Genomic DNA, 25,868 nt, shown 5'->3' with positions numbered 1-25,868 from the left:
TATTTTAATTGTTAATTAAATATACAGAATGTATTTACCATCTTTTACTATTTAAAATTCATGTTTGTATGATTTACATTATTAGTATTTATTTGTATGGGTTTTGCAACTATGACATCTTTGTAGGACAGTGACAAATAAACAGCTGTTTCTGTTTTAAGTGAAATGAAAGTAATTATTCTAAAAAAAACTGTCAGGCATGATCTTTCATTACTGTATTTACTATGAATAAATACTTTCAAGAATATCACAAATTAAAAAGTAAAACCTATGGAAGTTAATAAAATTGACGATGACTTCTTATGTGTAGAATGACGCGGGTACATTGTTCTTGAGATTAGCCCAAATATTTAGTGCTTTTATTCACTATGACATTTCAAAACCACTAAGCTGCCAAACGTCATTACGCAACAGCCCAGCTGTCGGAATTTGTGTCGCGGTGTTGTAAAACCTAAATGGGCGGGCTCTCCACGAACACCAACCGTGCGATTGGCTAAATGTAACTAGTATGAAGAATGCGATTGGTTCGGACCTCATTGTAGTTTCAGTGTTTTGAATGGAGACTCCGCCCACATTTCTGCTTCCTCAAAGTGATCTTATAACACCGGCAGCGCGCACGCAAGACTGCAGGAATGGACGCTCTTTAAATTCACGAGGAAAAGGAGAATTGGCTTAAACGAAAGGTAACAATCGATTGTGATGTGTTCGTAGATTAATATATCGCGATACCTAAAAACACGGGGCCGGAAGTGCGAATCATTTGATATTCAGAGATCATCTGTTATGAATGATTCATTACATATTAATGTCGATCATAATTTTATTCTGTAACATGGATTATTTTTTATCATAATATTGCGGAATAGCACATAAAGTGTCACTTGCATAATTGTTTTTTATTGAAACGACACACTGCACATGACGTGCCATTGGTTGTGTCATAAGCTCTATGCAAAATGTTCACATTTGTCTTTCTATAGCTAGTTATGGTGGATTTAACAGTGACAATAATAAATACATGTCATTACAATAATATATTCTATTTAATTTAAAGAGTTTTCCTGTCTTGTATTTCTAAGACATTCTTCTATCTTCAGTCTAAGCCTATTAGGATAATGAGGATTTCATGATCAAGGAGTGACGATCAAAGCTAAAGAGATCGTATCTTTTAACTATTCATTAGTTTTCTTCATTTGTTCAGTTGTATGATTGTTTTTAAACGGTGGTATTACTATTCATTCTTAATTGTAGGTTTCCTGCGTGACCATGGCAGTATAGATCTGTGCCTTCCATCATGACCATTGGCACTCAGCTGTACCTGCTGCTGTGGAAAAACTTCACGTATCGCAGGAGAAACAAGGTTTTCCCAACCACAGCACACTCACACGCTTACTGAACAGTCTGTCTTTAGTGTAATATCAGCTATAACATAGCGGTTATCTTTCTTTACAGGTCCAACTGGTCATTGAACTCCTCTGGCCGCTCTTTCTCTTCCTCATCCTCATTGCGGTCCGTCAATCACACCCGGTGTATAAACAGAGCCAGTGTAAGTGACTTCTCGTGTATTTTCATTCCGTCTTGGCAGGTGGCAGGGCAGTTAAACAGATTAGCTGCTGTGAAAATCAGGACATTATTAAACCTTGGTGACATTGTTTTTACTAAATGGTGACCTTTCTGAAAGCTAGCTTTGATCAAAATCACAGATACGAATTGTTGTTTGATTGAAACTGTTTTCGTGTTTTTAATGCTTCAGGTCACTTTCCAAACAAGGCACTTCCGTCGGCCGGCACGCTGGCATGGCTTCAGGGCATCGTCTGCAATATCAACAACCCTTGCTTTCATCACCCCACGCCTGGAGAGACGCCCGGCCGAGTGAGCAACTTCGACAACTCCATGTGAGTCATCCCACTGTAATCTCAAACAGTGCATTGTCATGTTTGCATTTTGATCTCAGTGCTTAATGAAGGTGTATTCTCTTGTTCATAGACTCTCACGACTTTTAGTCGATCTCAGGACCGTCCTCCGCATCAGTGGAAACCGGACGGCTTTCTCTGGCCTACAAGACTTGTCGCTGGCAGTCCAGAGACTCGGGGAGAGACCAGATGCCTGGCCAAGTATGACATATTAATGAGGATGTTTAGTACAATTAAACAAATAATCACAAATGAAATCTCTACTATTTCAGTTGTGTTACTTAGACAGAAATATGATTTTTCTTTTTGAAGGCTTTTGGGGAGATTTGAAATTTGGGAATATTTTCTGATTTGAGTAATCTCACATACGTTATTGCTAAAGATTCAGGAGAGATCTCTCAGAAAGGTTTCACACTGTAAACCAGATGTATGTGTGCTATCATGGCAAGCTACTGTATGAAAGATTTTTTTTCCTGCAATGTTCAGGTCAGGCTGTTTTTTGCGCAGAGAACTCCCACAATCCTATTTTTATTGGGCACAGCACAAGCACATTTAATGTCTTTCTCATGCCCTGCAAATCCAGAACAAAATGTGTGTCATTTGACACTTTTAGCAAAGATTATGAACAGGATTAAAAGTTTTACAATGGCCTCAGAATCTTTTTTCTTTGTAAAACATGAATACTGTGTTGCACTGAAAGCTTGTAACATTTTCTTTGTGATTGTTACACATCTAAAGATCTTCCAGTTGGTGAATATCTCAGAGCCAATGAAAGCTTCACATCCTTCCTGAGTTCAAACACCAGCATCCCCTCAGAATACATTGATCAGCTCCTGAGGGCACTACTCAACCTTCAAGTGGTGAGAAAAAAATCTTCTTTCTCTAAAGTCTTTTAGTTGATAGTTTAAGCATTGGGGACATTTCTAGCTGTATATTATTATATTATTATTATTATTAATATATTATTATTGATATAATGTTGTTGTTGTTTATCGCTCCACATTAAAGTCAAGGTGAAATAAAAAATGACAATGTTCGATGTTAATCTTTTTCATGAAATATTGCAGCGTTTACTGTAAATAGTTAATTAATGTGGGTCATTCTCTATTTAAAATCCACGTGTCATCATAATCTTTAGTTAAAATCTGAAAATGCACTTCCTTCCTGTAATGACTGTCCATCTGAAATGACGTAAATTAGACGGCTTGGGCGGAGCATCCGTTAACTCCTCCCCTTCAACTGTCAGCCTGCTGCCATTTCCATTTCAAAATGTTTTTCTACATCCAACCAAATCGCAGAGAAAGACGAAAGCCACGCCCACTATTTTTCTCATTAGAAATTCCTTTTCACTCGGAAATGCGTCAAGTTACGGAAGAAAAACGATCCCATCTTCCTGTTCATGGGGACTTTAACGTCTTGCTCTTCATTTGATGTTCTCAAGGTGGCATTAGCAGGTGGAGGGTTGCGTCTGTCTGACCTCGTCTGTAACGCATCTCTCTTGAGTCATTACCTCACCGTTAAAGATGGAGATTCTTTCCCTGAGCTGCAGGGGGTGCTGTGTGCTGTGCCATCAGATATAATGCAGAGAGTGGAGCAGATCTTTCTCTCCGAACTGGACTTTAGTAAGATCCTCACGGTCAGTGAATTCACACTCCAACCAATTTGCATTCCAATCAAATAAAAAATACTTTGTAGTAGTCAGTCCCGTCTAAATTTGTATATTATTCTTGTGTCTTTCTTCTCAGAGAGAACGATTGAGAGCAAATGCGGCAGATCTGCCAGTCCTCAGCAGGGCCGTGTCCTCCGTGTCTCAGGAACTGGCCTCAGTTATGGATGACGTATGTGGCTGTTGGATCTTGTTATGTAAATGATGATAGAGGACGTTTGCACATCACAGATTCTCCTTCTCTTTTTGTTAGATCTCCTCTCTGTCCAGTTTCTCACAGCTAAACTCTGAACTAAGGCTTTTAACACCCACAAACCGTTCCACTCTGCCACGCGAGAGCTTTCGTGCCTTCTCCAGGATCATGTGTGGACACCCGGAGGTGGGTGGAGAGAGAATCCCCTCATTCAACTGGTATGAAGACCAGGACATTAAATCATTCCTGGGGAGAAATGGGTCCGAGGAAAAAAACCTAGAAAATGACAACAGCACCAGTAAGTGTGTTACTTCAGCTTAGTTACACTAGATTGTATCAAGGTAGTTCGTTTTCTTACTATATGACCCTTTTATAGTTGTAAAACTGATTGATTAACTACAAATAATCGAATAATAATATAAATAATTAAAAATATACTTTTTTATATTATATAATAAAAATAATAATTAATATATATTAGTATTTTTATATTCTAGAAATCATATTATGTGAATAAGAAAATAATATAAATAAATAATATAATAATAAAAGACTTTTTTTCTTTTAGCTCCATTTTGTGAAAACTTGATCCGAAGCCTTGAGTCGAACCCTCTCTCACGGATCGTGTGGCGTGGCATCAAACCGCTGTTTATCGGGAAGCTGCTATACACACCGGACACACCGCTCACCCGTGCTGTCATGGCAGAGGTACGTCCCCTTTACTCTACCCCCCTCCCCTCCGCTTCCATATCTGTTGTCTTTTTGTGTAACCTTGACATTTTCATCCAGGTGAACAAGACGTTTCAGGACTTCCAGATTATGAGTGAGGTGATGGAGGCGTGGCAGGAAGTAGGTCCCAGAATCAAAACCTACATGGAGAGCAGCGTGGAAATTCGACTTTTACAGGATCTACTCAGGAGACCTGAGGTGGCAGTGCTCGTGAACCTGCGCTTGGAGAGCACCTCCTGGACGGCCTCTCGTATCGCCCACTTTCTCTCCACACCTGACCCGGACACGCCCCGTAAGGATGGAGCTCCGCCCACCTGGCTGGATCTTTATCAAGATTTAAACGACACCATCAGCACTCTATCAGAGCTTACTAAGGTAATAAAAAGAGACTTGCAGACATTATGGGAAGCATCATAGTGCTGTGATAAAGCACATCTTAATCTGTATTCTCTACGTCTAGTGCTTTTCTTTAAATAAACTGGAGGGCGTGGCCACTGAGGGTCAGCTGGTCGAGCGAGCTTTGGAGCTGCTTGAAGATCGTCAGTTTTGGGCTGGAATCGTCTTCCTTCTTCCTAACACTTCATCATCCTCACTGCCTCCTCATGTGAAGTATAAGATCCGGATGGACATAGATGACGTAACCCGCACAAACAAGATCAAAGACAAGTATATAGAAATGCACATTAGTTCATCATAAAGGGTGTCCATGGTCATGTGTAACCATGCTGATGTCATGTTACAGGTTTTGGGATCCAGGCCCGGCTGCTGAGCCCTTTAGTGACCTTCGCTACGTTTGGGGCGGTTTTATTTACGTGCAGGATTTGGTAGAGAGAGCCATCACCCGTTTGCACACAGATAAAGAGCCAAACACAGGCATATATGTGCAGCAGATGCCTTACCCCTGCTTTGTGGATGATGCGTAAGTTCTACATAATATTCAAGTCAATTCAAATGTATTTCTATAGCGCTTTTCACAGTATTGTACAGTATCAAAGATGATTTATTGTAAATACAGGGAAGCAAAATTTAAATAAATAGGTGTTTGAAATATATCATATGGTCATTCTTCAGTAATATGTTCACAAAATATAACAAGAAATGCTAGAGCATAAAATGTTTTAGTAAATGTATTTATTGTGCTTCCGTTTTATATATTTAAACAGAAATATTTATTATAATAAAAAAAATATTAATGTTTTATATATTCATTTAATAAATATTTATTTAACACTGAGTGCAAAGTGATTTAGATTTAAACTTTTGTTATTTTAATATTTTTATTTAATTGTATTTTTTTACTACATTGAAAATTATTTTAATAATATTTTGACTTGATTTATTATACATATTTTTTAAATAACCCATTAGTCATTTTAATATTGTGATTGATTTTATGTTATTATCTTTAGTTACATAATAATATATTTTTCATAATTATATTTGCCTTTATTTTATAACACATCAATGTAAGCAATAACTGATTATTCACACAATTGTGACCAACACTTTATTTTCCTGTGTCCTGTGTCATAGGTTCATACGTGTCCTGAATCGTTCTTTACCTCTCTTTATGACACTGGCGTGGATCTATTCTGTGGCGATGATCATAAAAGGTGTAGTGTATGAGAAAGAGGCTCGTCTAAAGGAAACCATGCGTATAATGGGATTGAGCTCTGGAATGCTGTGGCTCAGCTGGTTCATCAGCAGTTTTCTGCCCTTCCTCTTCAGTGCTGGACTCCTTATCGCCGCCCTAAAGGTAAACACTGGTAGTGCCCCATATGCATTATAATTAAATGTATGGTCCTTTAAGAACTAAATGTCATAGACCACATTCACACACTGCAACTGACCATGTTTGTCACTCCACTTTATCAGTACTGTATGTGCGTTATTCTACTATATATTATCCAAATCATTCAGAATTAGAATTTTTGGCTCTTGGTCTTCAAATGCATTCTAGAGTTTTACATGGTTTTCTCTCATGCAGGTGGGAGATATTTTACCATACAGCGACCCCGCCGTCATCTTCTTCTTCCTCACTGCTTTCGCCACAGCCACCATCATGCTTTGTTTCCTCATCAGCACGTTCTTCTCACGTTGCAACCTGGCGGCCGCATGCGGAGGGCTGGTGTACTTCACCCTGTACCTGCCGTATGTGCTGTGTGTGGCCTGGAGGGAATATCTAAGCAGTACACACAGGATTTTAGCGGTGAGATCCATCATCTACTTTCTGAAAGCCAGATTAGATTACTCACATCCGAAGCTTAAATAAGAGCTTTGTGATTTGTTCCAAGTCTTCCAAATGCACAAGATAGTTTACTCAGAGGAACAGAGTGAGTCAGTGTTCAATGAATAAATCATTGCATGAACGAATGAAGTGAGTGAGTGACTAACAAAGCGTGAATAATTTAATTAATTAATTCTCAATAATTGAGTGACAAATGAACGACTGAATGAATGAATGAAGTCTTAATAAGTGAGTGAGTGAATTAAAGAACGAAGGACCACATGAAGTAGCAATGAATGAATGAATGAACGAACAAATGAAGTGTGAATGAATGAATGAATAAAGGGTCAATGAATGAACGACTGCTTGCTATGTTAGAAACAGACTACACTTTTATCCAGATGTCTGATGGGATTTGTTGTCTTGTAGAGCTTCCTGTCTCCTGTGGCCTTTGGCTTTGGCTGTGAGTATTTCTCTCAGTATGAGGAACAGGGGGTTGGGATCCAGTGGTTTAATCTAAGATCCAGTCCCATGGAGGGAGACGATTACAACTTCACCACCTCCATTGTGATGCTGTATGTAGACGCTGTCATCTATGCATTGGCCACCTGGTATATAGAAGCTGTTTTTCCAGGTAAGGAGGCGCTTCATGTGTGAACAGAAATTAAAAAAATATTGATGTTGCATATCTTTTATTGATTATCGTGTCATTAATGTTGTTGAGTGGAATTAGGCTGTGGGAACAAATATGACAGTAACTGTGAGTGTTTCACAGGGCAATATGGGATCCCCAGACCCTGGTATTTTATCTTTCAGTTGAATTACTGGGGAGGGGTGCCACTGGAGGTGGGGTTACCTATTCCCCCAGCACCTAGAGAGGAAACAGACGGTAAGAACCTCGGTCTGTGAGTGACGTTATGTTTCCAATGAAAAAGTGAAAAGTCTTTTTGATCAGCTGAATCTTAATTCTGTTAACAGATCGGATTGAGGCCGAGCCAACAAACCTCATTCTGGGAGTTGCCATAAGAAACTTAGTAAAGATTTACAAAACAGGGGCCAAGCTTGCAGTCAATCACCTTAACATAAAGTTCTATGAGGGCCAAATAACTTCCTTTTTGGGTCACAATGGTGCTGGCAAGACAACAACCATGTAAGGGCCTAAATAAATAAATTGTTGCAAATATCAAATTCAACTTATGCTTTTACGTTTAAGTCAATACTGCAGTCATTGAAGGCTTCACGATGATTTTTCTCATCTCACAGGTCAATTCTAACAGGCCTGTTTCCTCCCACCGCTGGTACGATATATGTAAAGGGAATGGACATCCGTACTGATATGGACATCATCCGCAAAACTCTGGGAGTTTGTCCACAACACAACGTCCTCTTCGACATGTAGGGCATCAGTCTACATCAAATAATTTACCCAAATGTGCCATGGTATTAGACTCATCCATCACGATGTTCTCTGTTGTACTCTTCAAGTCTGACGGTGGAGGAGCACGTGTGGTTCTACGGCCGGATAAAGGGCATGAACAAGGAGCAGGTAAAGGCAGAGATAAACACACTTCTGGAGGATGTGGGCTTGCAGCACAAACGCCACGAGCAGACCAAAAACCTTTCAGGTACATTTCACATCCATACACGTGTCAATGTGAAATCAAAATGGATCTAAACAGACTCGTTTTTTTTGTGTGTGTTTCTCGGCAGGTGGCATGCAAAGGAAACTATCCGTGGCCATCGCATTCATAGGCGGGTCAAAGGTGGTGGTCTTGGATGAGCCCACAGCCGGAGTGGACCCCTACTCCCGACGTGGGATTTGGGACCTTCTGCTCAAATATCGCGAAGGTCAGTCTTGTCATCGGGACTTGTAGTATGTTGTTTTGTCAGATGAAAGACTAAACGTCTCCTTTGTTAAGGCCGAACCATCGTTCTGTCCACGCATTATATGGATGAGGCTGATCTGCTGGGTGACCGCATCGCCATCATTTCCCAGGGAAAGCTTTGCTGCTGCGGCACGCCTCTCTTTCTCAAGGCGCGTCTGGGGACGGGGTATTACCTCACACTGGTAAAGAGAGACATGCACAGGACGCCCAGCAGCACCAGCACAGGCAAACTGCTCTCCACTGTAGTGACCAAGGTGAGATGATGCCAATTGATCCCAGAGAGGTGCAGTATTTTACATGTAATGTATTTACCTGTTTTTTATGTAATAATATTAAGAACATTGAATATTCAGCATGGGGAGTAGGTAAAACTATTCGGGTGCGTATTGACAGTCTGGTGGTAGAAAAGGTAATTGTGGTAAAACTAAACTAATACAAATGCCACTACAAATCTAGTCTATATACTTCGCCAAAAACTTGACGGTTGTAAAAAGTGATGTGGGCGTAATATATATGTCTAAGTAGTTTTACAGTCGGTGTGTTCAGTAGGCCGTTTTATTAAAGGCTAAATGTCTGATTGGTTGACTTCAGACCAAATTTCAACCACACACCTCCATAATTTAATGCAACAGGTCTGTTTTTTGACATTTCTCCCACACTGCAAGCCTCTTGGTTTTGTAAATAGAAACTCAAACAAACAACATGATGTTCGGTGACCGTTTCATTTGTTGGCTAGATGTCAAGATAGTTGGATGGGAGAAATAATTTCAAAAACATTTCCTGCCTTTTAACGCAATGTAACATTTCCTACCCTCTGACGTAACGCACCGTTGTACATTCCTTAAATGTTTTCCTAACGTTTCTGTGTTAAAGGACAGCGATTCGTCTGTGAGTGATGACACTGGATTGGGCAGTGAGGATAACGGATTCGGTGGGTAAATCCGTTCATCCCAAACCGTGGGTCGTGCCCCCCGGTGGGCTGTAGTGGTAATGTGGGGGGCTTCGACTTATATTTTTTTAAATAGGTTAAATTTAATTAAAAATATGATATACATGAATTATACTGCAGAAAAATTGGTGAACTGACTGTGTAGCTTCTGTTACGTCATCTGATGTAGCATACTGTAGTATTCTGTAATATTTACAATAGAAATGCTAAAAAACCTACAGTTTACTATAGTAAATACGATACTATGCTACAGTATTTTTAACACATTTTGACATCACTTACATAAAGCCCTTACAAACTGGCAATACATCTTGATCATTAAAAAAATGGATATATTACTCAAAAAAGATAAGAATATGAGAAGCTTTGGGTATTTCTTTGGGGAAAGTCATATCTTGGAAGCATCTAGTCTGTTGTTTTGTCTAGTGGTCCCATGCTATTTAAAGGGACAGCTCACCCTAAAAATGAAAAATTCTGTCATCATTTACTCATTATTTGTTCTGCTGAAGACACAGGATGATATTTGGAAAAATGTCAGCAACCAAACAGATCTCATCCCCCATTGACTCGCATAGTATTTATTTTCCCTACTATGGCAGTAAGTGGAAGATGAAATTGGTTTTGTTACTGACATTCTTCCAAATATCAACCTGATGATGAATTTTGACAGAATTTTCATTTTTGGGTGAACTATCCTTTTAAATCCAGTCATCATTTTCATCCGTCCTATCTCTCTTCTTCTCTAGACGTGTCTGCCCTGCTGACCTTTGCACAGCAGTACATCCCTGATGCCCGGCTGGTGGAGGACATCGGCAGAGAAGCGGTGATCAACCTACCTCACGCTGCCTCTGAGGACGGCAGTCTAGCCATCTTTTTACACGAGCTGGACAAGCGGCAGGGCGAGTTCAGCGTGGTCAGTTACGGGCTGTCCGACGCCACGTTAGAAGAGGTGAGATGACCCGGTCGATGGTCGCTCCTGAAACATTTACATTACATCTAGGAATTTAGATGACGCTTATATCCAATCCGACTTAAGGGTATTGTTTTCCTCACTCTTTTATGTGTCTGTAAATGGGATTTACTTCTGTCTGAACTTCAAGGTTGTGGCATGCGTGGCCTAAATACGTCATTATCCCATTCTGGCACTACACAAGGCAATCCTGCCTAAAGCTGTTTTGTTTGTTCTGACAATATCTAAAAATAAACAGATCAATCTGAGAGGGTTTATTTACGTGGCTGCTGTAACACGATTATGTCGTTCCACCACAGATCAATGTTTGGGCAGAAGGGGCTTTTCCAGACTGTAATGTATTGCTGTGCATCAATATTTTTAGATCTTTCTGCGGGTGGCAGAGGAGACCGGTGTGGATGCAGACCCTGAGGACCCCGTTGCATCTCCAGGCCATCAGAGGGCACCGTCTGAGAACAAAGATATAGGTAATGGTTCTTTTTCACAAGAGTTGGATACTACGACACCCAGGGGCGTAGTTTATGGGGGGGAGGTAACCCCCCCAATATTCAAATCCATCAGTTACAACCCCTCCAATATTTCAACATGAAAATCACAGTAGATCAAATGAAAAATATGTAGAATTACTTTTTTTTGTTACAATAATCAAATATGAGTTTGTCATAATAAATTAGACAAAAAATACTCCCCCTCCATTGAACCGATTGGTAACGCCCAACCAATGAGTCGCACTTTCACCAAAACAACGCGAGTGGTGTTTGAATGGGAGAGCACACGGGTAACTTAACGTACGCCAAAAATGAAGAGAAGCGCTGCACAGCGGACTATATTTAACTGCTGGTCAGAGAGGGATGCAAAAAAAATAAAGCATGTACTGAGAATGAGGTATGAGAATATTGTGTAATAATAGCTAAGTACACACCATATATGTTAGCTAGCTAATCCATTGCAATGTATTTAGCTATAACTATCATTATAACAAGTTACCAAAGCAGCCATCTGTTTCGCTAGTTAATTTTTCAATAGTGTCTGTAATTATCAATGACAAAAGCATTCACAATGATGTTTGTTTTCTTCCTAAAGTAATCTGACTTTTGAACGAATTGGATGAATGAATAATTTAAGTGGCTCACTCATTAAAACAGTGAATCGCTGCCGCCTACTGGCGCTTTCAATACTTAATTTCTTTCTTTTTATAATCTTCTCTATGTTAGAATTTATGTCAGTTTAACATACATTCTAAATCATTACATCTTAAAGACATCTAACAGGAAACGTCCTATAGACGTATTGCAAATGAGCAAACACTCTAAAAAATACGTCTTCCAGATGTAAACACACACATCCCAACTCAACTCAACTTTATTTATATAGCGCTTTTTACGATTTTCATTGTTACAAAGCAGCTGTACATGAGACACATTGAATACAAGAAAAACAACTAAAGGCATATACCTGTAAAAACAAGAAAAAGGTGAAAACAACAAAAGACAGACATACAAATGCTCCACACACACAATATGCATACATACTTACACACATTGACACACACGCAAACACACTCGCACGCACACGCACATTGAAAGCACACATAGGAGAGAGAACCACAGGTCAAATATTAAACGGACTATAAATTCTTATATGCAATATTAATTATGTCTAACTTCTAAATTCTAAAGCAGCCACCCCGGCCAGGCAAATAGTGCAAAACAATATGCAAACGGTGGCAAGGAACTCAAATCACCAATAGAGAAAAAAAACCTCAGGAGAACCCAGGCCCAACCAGGGGATTCCAGTTCCCCTCTGGCAAAATCTGCTGCCTCTGCACAAGCTCAACAGTGCTTGCACAACAAGGCTAAATAAAAAATAAATACATTTACGAATAAGGTAAATTATAGATTTTAGATTATCGTTAACAATCTAATAGCATTTGAAGTGTTGTAGAAAAATCGTGTCAAGATAGACGTCAAAATAGAATTTCAAATAGACGTCTCCGTGATGTTCGTGTGCTATCTGGGACGTTCAACCCCCCCAATGTTCAAACCAAATCTACGCCCTGACACCGCAGGGTAAAGCAACTTCCCGCGCTTGTGTCATTTAGAGCTACTTAAGTTTATCTGTACAGTCTTTTTTTTCGACTTAAATATATGTTAAACATGATAATTAATATCTGTCTATTTATCTGTTTTGCACTAATATTCATTTAATACGTTTTTTGAGTTTATACACCCTAGCTCATGTGTTATTTAAACGTAATCGCATCACTGTATTATAAGAAATGACTTTTAAATACTGTACACTGTTAACAAAGATTGTAACATAGAGTGTAACTTGTTCATATTTGAAGAGTTTGGTTCCAAAATGAGATCTCGGTTAAAAAAAAATAAAAAGTCACATTTTTATTACGTTTTTTATTTTGTTAGTTAGATGTTTTTTTGAGTTATGGCTTAAATCAAAAGAAAAAAACTGCAGCTTGATTCATATTAATTCGAATGCACGATAAAAAATCATGGTAAAAAAAGTAAATAAGATATCCTAAACTACCACGGCAAGGTTTGTTTTTTTATTGTATTTAAAATACGATTCTTTGTTCATTCATAATACCAAATTCAAGATGATAAAACTTAAATTGCGAAAAAGTAAGTAATGTAGGACTCCAAAATTAACCAAGATTAAGAAATACAAAGTATAACATTGCGCTGTCACTAATATTAATAAATAAACCTTATTATAAAATACTTACCGTAAACAGCTGTATTGTCTTTCTCCAATATAGTATATAAGTGTCGCTTTCAATACTGCTCATAAGATTCTAATTTGCCTGAATAATCATGGTCTTTATTTTAATATACTGTATACATAAACAATTACAAACTCCCCTATCACAGTAACACATAACACATTATAAAACACGCACAAACCTAAATGTGTGGCAATGATCCAATGCACCCATGTGGAAAACGTCTGAAATTCCGTCATCTCTCGAATGCACGTGAACCAGAGGCTTTTTCTTCTAGCATTAATATTTAAAAATTTATGTATAAAAAAAATAAAAAATATAAACTTCAATTAGTGCAGAAAATAATCATTCAAATAAAAAACAAAACATTTTACAAAAATACATATATTACAAAATGTTATGTAGAGATTTTATTTATATGTCAAATCAAGTAGATGCTTCCATTATGTATTTTCATGTTATTACATTTATTTAATCATATCAACTTTGGTCTTTCATGTTCATGTGTCAACCAAAAATTATCTGGGAACCATATTGCAGAGAATAAACAAGACGTCATGAAATACAATTGAAGCTTTTGTTTGCTGGTGCGTGGTGATTTCAAGAGATATTCCATTTTACAAAGGATTGTGGGTAACATTCTAACAAGGCATCCACAAACCATCCATGCAACATAACATCATTTGGGATACACAAATTCTATTCTCAATAGCAGCTGTACAAATTTGGATGCAATAAAATGTCATTTTACTTGACAAAATGAATGGGCTGTCAACACAGAAATGACTCCTAAAAGTGTGAGACTTTGATTTGCCTGTGTCAGGTATTTTAAAGATGTTTTATGTCCCTCCCTCTGCTTCACTGGCAGGACGGAAACAGCCAATCAGGAAAGGTACAAAATGACACAAAGCTGAGGGTTCTGAATGTTGACAGCAGCAGGACAGAACATCAGTGATGGTGTGTGATTAACCGTCAGGTGTTTGTGCTTCACAGAGGCGCAGGAGACTGAACCGCTGAGTGGAGTGGGTCAGGGGGGCGGAGCTCCTCTCATGGGCTGGTTCCTTATGTGGCAGCAGCTTCGAGCGCTTTTCACCAAGAGACTGAAGTACGCGCTTCGCAGTCGTAGAGGCATCTTTGCACAGGTACACAGTAATCATAGACTCATATCTGTAAGTCTGTATAATTTTTTTTATGTACTTGTGATACGATGATCCTCCAAACGCATGCATGTAAATAAATGTGAATTAAGTTAAATATATCTCTGTATTGTGTTTTCCAGATTGTCCTGCCTGCAGTTTTTGTTCTCATTGCTCTTCTATTCAGTCTCATTGTCCCGCCATTTGGGAAGTATCCACCTCTGGAGCTTCAGCCGTGGATGTATGGAGAACAGTTCACTTTTCTCAGGTATACACACTTTAGAAGCAGAGCAAGAAACATCTGCACTCATGTGCTGATATCTATTTATCTGTTGTCTGTTCCACATAAAGCAATGATGCCCCACACGACCCCGACATACAGAACCTTCTGGATGCCCTTCTGGAACCTCCTGGGTTCGGGACCAAATGTATGAACTCGAGCAGGTATGACTTCCCTCATCCGTGACACAACCTCATAACTCTTTCTGACAATGTAACATGTGTGTGACCCTTTAATGTGGGCTTTCAGTGACCAAGAATGTTCAGAGGACGTCAACTCCAAGTTTCTCCGGCCTCAGATTCCCTACAGCATGTGGCAGCTCTTTAATAAAGGCAATTGGAGCGTTGAGCGCCCGTCCCCTGACTGTGAGTGCAGTACTGAGAATATACGCAGGATGCTGCCCGAGTGCCCAGAAGGAGCTGGAGGCCTCCCACCTCCCCAGGTCCTTTTTTTATTGATCTATTCATAAATACATCTAAATTATGTCTAATATCTCATAAGATGTCAGTTGCAGTCAAACCAATATTTATTTAGACACCTTTGACATTTCTCAACCGTCACAGTTTATTCGCTATAGTTTCGAAAATGGTCATTAAATATGACAAGAACTCAGTTAAACTGTGACAGATAACTTTGATAGAAAGGAATGTAATGAATTTAAGTACACAATTAGATAATATCAATTTGGGGCAACCAATGTCTAAGCAATGCTTGATTTTGTTCAGTCTGGTCAACAAAACATGGTCAGGTCAAAGTGTCTGAATAATTTTTGGTCCACATTTTTTTTTACTGGTAGTCAACTGTTTAAAGTAATATGTTACAGTTGACTTTATTTTGCTTTCCTCAATAGCATAAATAAACTACAGTGTCCTGCAACCACTAGTAAAAAATGTTGTTGTTATTTTCTTTAAAATTTTTGGTCTTACTGTATACAGTATGTATATTAACAAGAACTTGTTCCTGTCATTGACAACATTTTCTGTGATTTGTGAAACAAGATTTTACAGCTTTTCCACATTCAGTTGTTGAGAAATAAATAGGAGCTAAATTAAAATGTTTTTTCTTTAGTTAAATGCTTGCAGGTTTTGTAAACATGTACGAAAATGCAAGTGCTGGCTGACAGTGATGTATAAAGTACTAAAAAATCAATATTAGAAGTAAAAATATCTTGCCAAAAAACTACTTTGGTAGAAGTTAAAGTCACCTTTTAGAATAAGACTTGAGTACAAGTCTTTGAGTATCAGCTAAATATTGTACTCATTTTGTACTTCAAAATAAAGTAGACACGTTTTGTTAACAAAAATGATTTTTTTAAACATGAATACTAATATTCAGCTTACATAATTTACAACTCTCTCATAAACTCTTTCTTTAAACATGGCGGATGGGAGAAGGATTTCTGAAAAATATGATTTATTTGTTTTCCCGCAACAACTTAATTGTATTGTGGTTAAACTGACATGTCCGCGCTTGTGTTGAGATTCGAGCATGACTGTCTGCACTTGCGCATTAAGATTTAACCAACGATTGGTTAAGTGCCGTCATCGTGACAGGATCACTCTGTAGTAACCAACATATTAGGGGAAATGTATCGGAGTAAAAGTATAGATTTTGTTCAGGAATAGGAGTGGAGTAAAAGTTTGCAGAAATTTAAAAACTCAAGTAAAGTATACTTATATTTAAGATAAAGTATCCCAAAAAATACTTTAGTACTGTAATTACGTTTTTTTGTTTGTTATATTACAACACTGCTGGCTGGAAACTCTTTTTATTTACTCTTAAAATGCTGGCGGGGAAAAAGTAAAAAAAATGTTTGCATGTTCTCAGAAGAGTGTTAAATTGGTAGTGGCCACTTAGCTGTATGTGAACAGAGAGGTCATATTTTATTTCATTTACAGTTACAATTTGACATGATTCTTGGCGTATGGATTACACTCACTGAAGGAAAAATACTGTCTTTTGTGTCCACAGATGAAACGATTGACTGGTGATATCCTGCAAAACTTGACAGGACGCAATATTTCTGACTACCTCATCAAAACATATCCCCAGATTCTGAAGAAAAGGTTATATTTCAGATTTGTATTTGATGTTCTTATCTGCATCCAAGTTTGTCTATGTGTACTTGGCCCTAAAACTACAATGTTTTGGTCATGGCATATCCTACTATGATTTAGGACATTTGAATACTATTTAGAAAGGATAGTGTGTGAATTAGGATGCAGGGTTAATTGTTTTGATAGCACAGGTCTGTAACGCCCCTCTCTCTTATTTTAAACCAGCATGAAGACAAAGAAGTGGGTGAATGAATTTAGGTGAGTTAAATCTACAAACACTCACGGTTTCAAATATAAAACATGGATTTTCTGTTTGATTTAATGTTTACGTGTTGATTTTTCTTAGATATGGAGGTTTTTCTCTGGGGGCCAAAAGCTCTCAGGCTGTGGATGAACCCCAGTATATTGAAGAGTCTGTGTTAGCCATCAGAAGACGCTACAGTATTCCAGAGGTTTGTGACTTGCTTGTTTTATTTGTTGGTTCGATAGATATAAGCAAACAGAACACTTCCTTCTTGCATTTTCTCGAAAATCCCAAAATACTGTATTTGTTTTGCAGAATAGCTCTTTCGATCAGCTCCTTCACAGACTTCCAGATGTCCTTAAAGGCTTCACCAGCCAAAACAATGTGAAGGTGAGGTAGATACCTGTTTCAGTCTTCTCTTAAGTCACGACCTCTTTAGTCATTCTCGACTTGTGTCCTCCCAGGTCTGGTTTAACAATAAGGGATGGCATGCCATGGCGTCATTCGTGAACATCATGAACAACGGACTCCTACGTGCCAACCTACCAGCCGGCCTGGAAAGAAGCAAATACGGAATGACAGCCTTCAATCATCCACTCAACCTCACTAAAGAGCAGCTGTCAGAGATGGCCTTGTATGTAATGTGGCCCTGTGTGTTTACAGTTTGTTTTCTGTCTTTTGGTTTTCCATTTTCAATGTTTTCCGTCGTCTCTGTTGACATCTCTGCAGGATGACCACCTCAGTAGACGTCCTGGTTTCCATATGCGTTATATTCGCCATGTCATTCATTCCCGCCAGTTTCGTGTTGTTTCTCATCGAGGAACGTGTCAGTAAATCTAAACACCTGCAGTTTGTCAGTGGAGTGAAGCCCATCCTGTACTGGACCACCAACTACATATGGGACATGGTTAGTTATGCTCAAGAGCAGTTTGAGTTCTGTTAACCTTGTTTTTTATATTGAGGCCATATGGGTGTTACGCTTGTGTTGCAGTTGAACTACACAGTTCCTGCCGCCATGGTTGTTCTGATCTTCATCAGCTTCCAGCAGGAATCATATGTGTCTGAGAAGAATCTTCCTGCACTGGTGCTTCTCCTGCTGTTGTATGGGTAAGAGCTCATTGATTGACCGGATATGATGCTGGAGAATTCTTGAGTAGGGTAACCAGAAAGAATAACACGGTCTACCAACTTGAACATTGACAATGTTTTTCCATCTGTAATATACTTTACCAGTTGTGACCAGTCATATTGAGACTGTTTTGGTTGTGTGCGTTGCAGTTGGTCCATCACTCCACTGATGTATCCGGCGTCCTTCATCTTCTCAGTTCCTAGCACTGCTTACGTGGTCCTCACCTCCATCAACCTGTTCATCGGCATCAACGGCAGCATCGCCACATTCGTCCTCGAGCTCTTTATTGATGAGGTCAGACAACGTCAAGTCATGAATGAATCTCATTATTGGTCAAAAACAAGAACCAGATCAACCAATCGGCTTGTAGAGTTAGGCTTAGGGCTGGGATGCCTTATCACCTTTTTTAAGGTTAAAGATTTTAAGGTTAGATTGTGGGAAGGTTTAGGACTGACAAAGGATGAACATCGGGAAACATATTACTGTACATGTTAACAGTATGTTTACGTGTTTTCAATGTTGAATAATGTGATTGAAAGAGGCATTATCTTCTTTTTTAGATGAATAGATTGGTTCCAAAAGGAGAAATCTCTGTTTAAAAATCTCGTTTTTATTATGTTGTTTAGCTGTATCTTTTATTTATAATGGCTTAAATCAAAACAAAGCAACTGCAGTTTAATTGATATTAATTGGAATGCACAATAAAAAAACATGATTTTTGAAAAGAACAATTAAAACAGAGTTAACTCATTTTAGAACCAAACTCAGTATACAGTATATATTTATTATAACAATCCGCAATTTGTCCTTATGTTCCATTGTCAGCATCTTAATGAGGTCAACAAAATCCTGAAGAAGGTCTTCCTGATCTTCCCTCACTTCTGTCTGGGTCGAGGTCTCATTGACATGGCCAAGAACCAGGCTATGGCAGATGCATTTCAGCGGCTGGGTAACATTTCTTACTTCTCTGTGAATGTTTCTGCAATGGGCATTATTTGTTGAGACACATATTCGTCATTTTTGTTGTCTTCAGGAACCAAACAGAACCTGGAGCCTTTATCCTGGGATTTCGTGGGGAAGAACTTGTTTGCAATGGCGATGGAGGGCATTGTGTTTTTCATCTTCACTGTTCTGCTGCAGTATAAATTCTTCATTAATTTGAGGTACGTCGGTTTTCCTAGCCGGTGAATACATTAAATACTGTATATGTCTGCATGGTTGATCTTGATATGCGTTTTACTCCCAGCCCGTGCTCAGGGTTTGAGCTGCCTCCTATTGGCGCGGAGGATGAAGATGTGGCTAGAGAAAGAGAGCGAGTGAAGAACGGTAGAGCTCAGGGAGACATTCTCACCCTCACAGACCTGAGTAAGGTAGTGAACCACACCAAAATACCACACAAACTGCTGTTGGAGGGTGAAATGTTTGCAAGCAATGTTGTTTGATCCATTAGAGCAGTGGTCACCAACCATGCTCCTTGAGATCGACCGTCCTGAAGATTTCAGCTCTAACCCCGATCAAACACACCTGAACTATCTAATCAAGGTGTTCAGGTTTGCTTGATAATTACAGACAGGTAATTACAGGACGGTCGATCTCCAGGAGCAGGGTTGGTGACCACTGCATTAGAGGATGTCATATACTGTATGTTCTGTGTGGTTCTGTAGGTGTATATGGCAGGCAGGAAGCCAGCAGTGAATCGACTTTGCTTGGGAATTCCTCGAGGAGAGGTGAGTTAAAGTCACATATCCCTAAGACAACACAGTTATTATAGTTTTGTGTTCACTTTTATTGTAATTTTGATTTTCCTTAGGTGCCCATCATTTTATTGTTATTTTATTTTTTAAATGTTGCTATTTTGTGTATTTTAATTTACGTTTTTGTTTAGTTTTTAGTTATTTCCAGTAATTAATAAATTTGAATAATTTTAAATAGGAGGCAAAATTTCACATTTTTATATTCTGTCCAATATTTAAATTTCAACAAACAGAAATATTTTAAAGGTGCGGTTTGTAACTCTTTTGCAGTCAAATGTCCAATAACCAAAAGCCCAATGTTATATATTTGGTTCAGTTGAGTACTTAAAATATCTCAAATGTTTCCAACTTTTTGTAAATCGTGAGAAAATGGTCATTTTATCAAGTGACACAGACCGTATCTGGCATTCGCCTTTCAATGGTGTCATATCCGCTTTACCAAAGACACTAGATGGAACGCCTGCAACCTTCAGCAAATAGCAGGAGACTAGGAGACAATTCATTTGATGAATTATGTCTAATTCATTATAGTGAAATAAAATCATGTCATCAAAACGCAACATTTATAAAACTTTATTACTTTCCATCATCCATAAACGTGATTTCTCATTCACGTCTGAGTGATTATTAGTGGTGAAGTTGAAGACGACAATTTTCTTTTATATGCTTTTATAAAAAGAACATCACAAACTAATATACATTGAGGATCACATCATATTCAACGTTACATTTATAATAGCGGTAAAGATCCAATGAAGAAAGAAACAAAGAAAGAAAGAAACAAAAATGTAATAAAGGATTACGTTTCAATGATCCTAAAAATCATTTTGCTTCCTGATATCTTTAAGAGACACAAAATAATGTCCTAATTCAATTTTAAATAATACGATGTTTGGTTTATTATTTACACATTTTTATTTGTGTATGTCAAATTTACCAAACATGACCAATAGGTTAACTAAAAGGTTTTCCCCTAAACTTGTAATTTTATACAATAAGAATATGTCTTACCTAGATAAGCTGATCTTTAATATAGTTTTGTTGAATATCAGATATTAAATATTGCTCCAAATAATTGGGAAAATGCACATTCATAAAATAAACGTTTATGGTTTCTATTTCCAAGTAACAAAATGCACCAGTAACCTCCATGTCTTTTATCAATTTTGAGATGACTTGTTTCACTGGATAAATGAAATGGATAATTTTTTAACTAATCTCTTTAATTTTTTTTGGTAAGAGTTGAAGAGGACAGTTCTCATTATTCCACACTCCTTCACAGCGTCATCAAGCTGCGCCGTTGTTGTTGTTTTGAACGTATCTGTTTTGAATGTTCGGATTTACAAACTGCGCCTTTAATAGATTTAGTTTTAGTAAACTATTAAAACCTTGTCTGACACATACTGTAACTGAACCCTTTACAGTTCTTGGATTCCCCTGCATGTATTTTCTAGCTGTAGTTGAGATTATTAGATGCGAAATAGAATTTCACATGTTTTATTTTTATATTGGCAGTGTTTTGGACTTCTCGGTGTTAACGGGGCTGGAAAAACCTCAACCTTCCGTATGCTGACTGGAGACACCAGCATCACTTATGGAGAAGCGTTTCTTAGCAACCACAGGTTTGATCACCATCATCACTGCTCAGTCTTTTTGACTGTCGATTGTAATAATTCTATTCTGAACTTTGACTGTTGCCTATATCTTGGGTTTGGAATGTGAAATGCTTAATCTCTTCACTTTCTTCTTGTTTTTCCTCAGTGTTCTTACAGAAATGGAGAAGGTTCATCAGCTGATGGGCTACTGTCCTCAGTTTGATGCCATCAGTGACCTGCTGACGGGCCGAGAGCACCTGGAGTTTTATGCTCGCCTCAGAGGAGTGCCAGAAGCTCATGTCGCAAAGGTACAAGACTCAAAAATGAAACTCTCTTTCTACGTTATCAGAGCATGTGATTCTTAGGGTCACATCTTTCTGTTTTTGCCATGTTTGGATGGTCCATGTTGAGTTCATATTTCAGTTGAACTGCACAAGTTGACCGTGACTCGTCGTTTTCAGTGGTTTTGGTCTGCTTCTTTGGTGTGAACCAAGGTTCAGATGGCAGCGATCACACATAGATCTGTGGCTATATAACGGGTGTTGTTTGTCTGTCCTGTAGGTGGCGCAGTGGGGCATACAGAAGCTAGGTCTGAGTCAGTATGCAGATAGAGAGGCTGGCGGATACAGCGGAGGAAATAAGCGCAAACTCTCAACCGCCATTTCCCTCATTGGAGCTGCACCTGTCATTTTCCTGGTACGACGGCATATTCACACCTGTAAACAATTGTCTGTTTTGTTGTTGTGTCATTGTTGTTATTAACCTTAGAAACGCAGATCTTAAATCATTGATTTCGCACACACGTTTTGTGCCAACCGCTGAATAAGTTGATGTGGTTGGGAATGACTCATGGTGTGTGTTTCTTAGGACGAACCCACGACAGGTATGGACCCGAAAGCCAAACGCTTCCTTTGGAACTGTATCCTCAGTGTTATCAAGGAGGGACGAGCTGTTGTTCTCACTTCCCACAGGTAAGGGGCACTATTGTAGCTATAACCCCGACTATCTTAACCATAAGCTTAACCACGTTACAACTTATTACAACCAAGAACTGTCCAGACTGGATAAGCTGACTATCATGTAAAGCCCATGTTCATATACTTATGGACATCTCAATGACTTATCTTAAGTGTTAAAAACAAAACCGTAATATTGTTCAAATATTCAATGCCATGAACTGTGCAAACTTTGGCAAATCCAATGACTAGCATCTCCTTAAAGGAACAGTTCACCTTCAAAAATGAAACTTGTGATCATTTACTCACCATGTTGTATTGACAAACCTATGACTTTTTTCTTCTTTCTTTTGACTCCATTGACTTCTATTGTATGGACACAAAACAATGCAAGTCAATGGGGACCAACGGTTTTCTGTTACAAACATTTTTCAAAATATCTTCTTTTGTGTTGAAATGACAAGGGCGTGCAAGTAATGAGAAAAAAAAATATTTTGAAGGCGAACTATCACAAACTGATGTAGGCTAGCCTGAGAGGCTTTCATAAAGAACTTTGTAATACTGTTCAAAGTAGGGAAGGAAGGAGGCGGGAACCGGCGAGCATTTAACCATTTTTATAAAATAAGCAAACAATACAAAACGAAAAGTAAAGGGCCGACAGCAACCTCACGGTCGATTGCCGGCCAACCAAACATAAATAAAACTCAACACAACTGTGTACAGGCCTGGTCCTCTCTCGTCGTACACTCCTGTCACTCCTCCTTTTATGCTTCCAATCTCCTCCTTGAGAGATGCCGGACCGGTGCAACGCGCCGCTGACACTCATTATCACTCTTGCACTGGCCCCGTGTCATTCCTTCACGGCTCTCGTCCCGCCTTCCTCGTTACAACTTCATCATGTTTATGAACAAAAAAAAAATGTATTTTTTAGGCATTTTACCAATTATCCCATTAGCTTCAGATAAGTTCTTTCCACCAAAGAGAGCATGGGTCAGAACTCAAATAAATGCAAATGAATAGTTGTGTGGTTAATTTCTCATGAAGATTCTTGAATGATTTTTCTTTCTGTACAGTATGGAGGAATGTGAGGCTCTGTGTACCCGAATGGCCATCATGGTGAACGGCAGATTCCAGTGTCTGGGCTCAGTTCAGCACCTGAAGAACAGGTAACAGCTTTTTATAATAAAACACTACACACTGCTATACATTTGCTATAAACCGACCTGTATGTACAGGTCAGAACTACATTATATATGAAAAGTTTGGTTCCCAAATGAGACTTTTTTTTTTGTGCATTCCAATTAATATTTGGTTTGTTTTGATTTGATTTAAGCCATAATAACATAAAATACAGCTAACTTGCACAATAAAACATGATAAAATGATTTTTGATTTTTTTTTTAATTCTTTTTTTTTAACCAAACTCTTCATATACTGCATACTATATTTAAAGCATTTTTCATTCGGTTTTGTGTAAAAATGTGTAAAAGGGATAGTTCAGAAATAAACATCATTTATAAATGTCGCGTTTTATAAAACCTGTACATGACTCTTTCAACACAAAAGAAGATATTTTGAGAAAGGTCTCAGTGGTTCTGTCTGCAAAGAACAAGTTTTTTTAACACAACCATCATCTCATTTATGTTGATTAAATCTGACTAAATACTCCTGTGCATCTCAGTTTGCCCTCAGTAAATAAAGTCTTAACAGGTCTTTTTTGTTATTCCTGTTCTTCTGCCAGGTTTGGAGACGGTTACACTATTATCCTCCGCTTGTCCGCTCCGGCTAAAGAACCTTGTCCAGTGGACGCCTACATCAAGAACTCTTTCCCTGGGATACAGCTGAAGGAGAGTCATCAGAATGTTCTTCAGTATCAGCTACTGTCACAGTCCTGTTCACTGGCTCGTGTCTTTGAGGTTCTGTCAAATACCTATGGGGAGTTGGGAATAGCTGAATACTCCGTGTCACAGACTACACTGGATCAGGTGAGTTTATAATGATGATGTATAATGTGTGCTGGATAAAAAGGATCTGTATCAACTTCATGCTATTGATCTCAAATTGTCAGTCCTGGGATGGCTTCCCTTGAACGTCATCACTGTGAAGTAAAAGGGACTTTTCTACCTTGCAGGTGTTTGTTAACTTTGCTAAAGAGCAGACGGATGACGATCAGCTCAGGGAGGTCACGGTAAACGGCGGATGTGCGGCAGCTCAACCCAGCAGACCTCAGCGACCCACTCATCTCAGATTAGAGAAACCCAACAGGCCGCTCTCACCCACATCGTCCTCCACAGATCAGGCTGCTCACTTGAGACTAACACCCGAGACTCGGCCGGCCGGCTCAAAGACCAGAAAAAACAGATCAAACAGTCCATCTGTCTCCAGAAAGCAGAAGCAGCAGATTCAGATGGAACCTGTTGGCGAGGCCGCGAACGGATCAAAGCCCGCTGGACAACAGACGTCTAAAGACCCATCAGCATTGTTTGTCGTCAAAAGCAAAACAAAGGACAGCAAAATGTGAAGACAGATCTGAGATCTGAGCTGCATTGTGGTTATTCCATGTTTGGTGCCTTTTCTCTCTCAGTTATCTGAACCAAATGTTACTTTAAAAGCAATCATTCAAATCATTCAGTTATTGGTTAACAGATATGAGAGTTTTATTGGCCGATTGTACAAAAAGCTTTATGCGAATTATGAATTATTTAAACTTATACGATGTGTTTGCTAAAAGAAATTATAATGACAAGAATGTATGACATTATGTCACGCGTATACACTGGTATACTATACTGGGTTATTGGAATTAGTTAAAAATGGCCAAATATTTGCCATTATATCAGTCTATAGCTGTAATCAAAATGATCATTCAGGCATTCAATTCTGCTTTTTTATTAATTATATATTTTCTATTCTGAAACTTGAAGTTGGCTAAACAAATGTCATATTTCTGAATAAGCACTTATTGTCATGATGTGCATTTTTATTTAGTATTTAGTCTGGGCAAATCATTTGGACATAGTTTTTGCTGGACATGTTACATGACGTTCAGTAAAAGCTATATTTCTATATGTACCGTAAGGTCAAATGCATGGTGTGGAGCAGGCATCACACTCACAAACTGCCTTCATGTGGTCAACATTTGTGTTTATTTATTTGTTTTTGTACTAGTCTTCTTTTGGTTGCACTTTAGTTTAAAGTTCTCAAAGCACTTCAATGATTGTTACAATACTTCAAACTAGCCTACTTTGAAGGTAGTATTTATTAAAGATAATATTAGTAAACTGAAGTTTTGCAGCCTTCCTTATGTGCATGGTTGGATGTTCATATGTTGAGAAATGTTTAAAATATATGTATTAATAAATACACTGTGCAAGAGTTTCGTGTGTATACGCTGTAACTGCATCATAAAGTGTGAATTTATAATACATTGTTATATATTATTTT

At 38.4% G+C, this 25,868-nt stretch overlaps 1 protein-coding gene across 2 annotated transcripts; it reads left to right on the top strand.

The window, feature by feature from the left end:
* The first annotated feature begins 595 nt into the window (after nt 1–595).
* Nucleotides 596–25,799, top strand: abca7 (ATP-binding cassette, sub-family A (ABC1), member 7). Of its 2 annotated transcripts, XM_056735588.1 has the most exons (49): nt 596–683; nt 1,252–1,360; nt 1,453–1,546; nt 1,754–1,895; nt 1,987–2,114; nt 2,652–2,773; nt 3,355–3,549; nt 3,659–3,751; nt 3,833–4,070; nt 4,341–4,480; nt 4,562–4,876; nt 4,962–5,167; nt 5,244–5,420; nt 6,035–6,257; nt 6,489–6,710; nt 7,158–7,362; nt 7,504–7,617; nt 7,707–7,878; nt 7,992–8,123; nt 8,214–8,353; nt 8,439–8,576; nt 8,648–8,868; nt 9,488–9,545; nt 10,310–10,512; nt 10,898–11,000; nt 14,142–14,165; nt 14,267–14,415; nt 14,553–14,677; nt 14,761–14,853; nt 14,939–15,131; nt 16,661–16,755; nt 16,972–17,004; nt 17,093–17,198; nt 17,306–17,380; nt 17,455–17,624; nt 17,720–17,897; nt 17,982–18,097; nt 18,269–18,413; nt 18,945–19,068; nt 19,153–19,282; nt 19,366–19,489; nt 19,784–19,846; nt 21,389–21,495; nt 21,635–21,776; nt 22,030–22,164; nt 22,336–22,439; nt 23,498–23,590; nt 24,166–24,409; nt 24,556–25,799. In XM_056735588.1, exons 2-49 carry the CDS (start codon nt 1,295–1,297, stop codon nt 24,943–24,945), a joined length of 7,005 nt encoding a protein of 2,334 aa, XP_056591566.1. In that variant the 5' UTR covers nt 596–683; nt 1,252–1,294; the 3' UTR covers nt 24,946–25,799. The 2 variants fall into 2 exon arrangements, with proteins under 2 accessions (XP_056591566.1, XP_056591567.1); XM_056735589.1 differs by lacking the exon at nt 14,142–14,165.
* The last annotated feature ends 69 nt before the right edge of the window (nt 25,800–25,868 follow it).

Source organism: Triplophysa dalaica, chromosome 21, assembly GCF_015846415.1.
Source record: "Triplophysa dalaica isolate WHDGS20190420 chromosome 21, ASM1584641v1, whole genome shotgun sequence".
Taxonomy (NCBI): Eukaryota; Metazoa; Chordata; class Actinopteri; order Cypriniformes; family Nemacheilidae; genus Triplophysa; species Triplophysa dalaica.
This window is presented reverse-complemented; position numbering and strand designations above follow the sequence as displayed.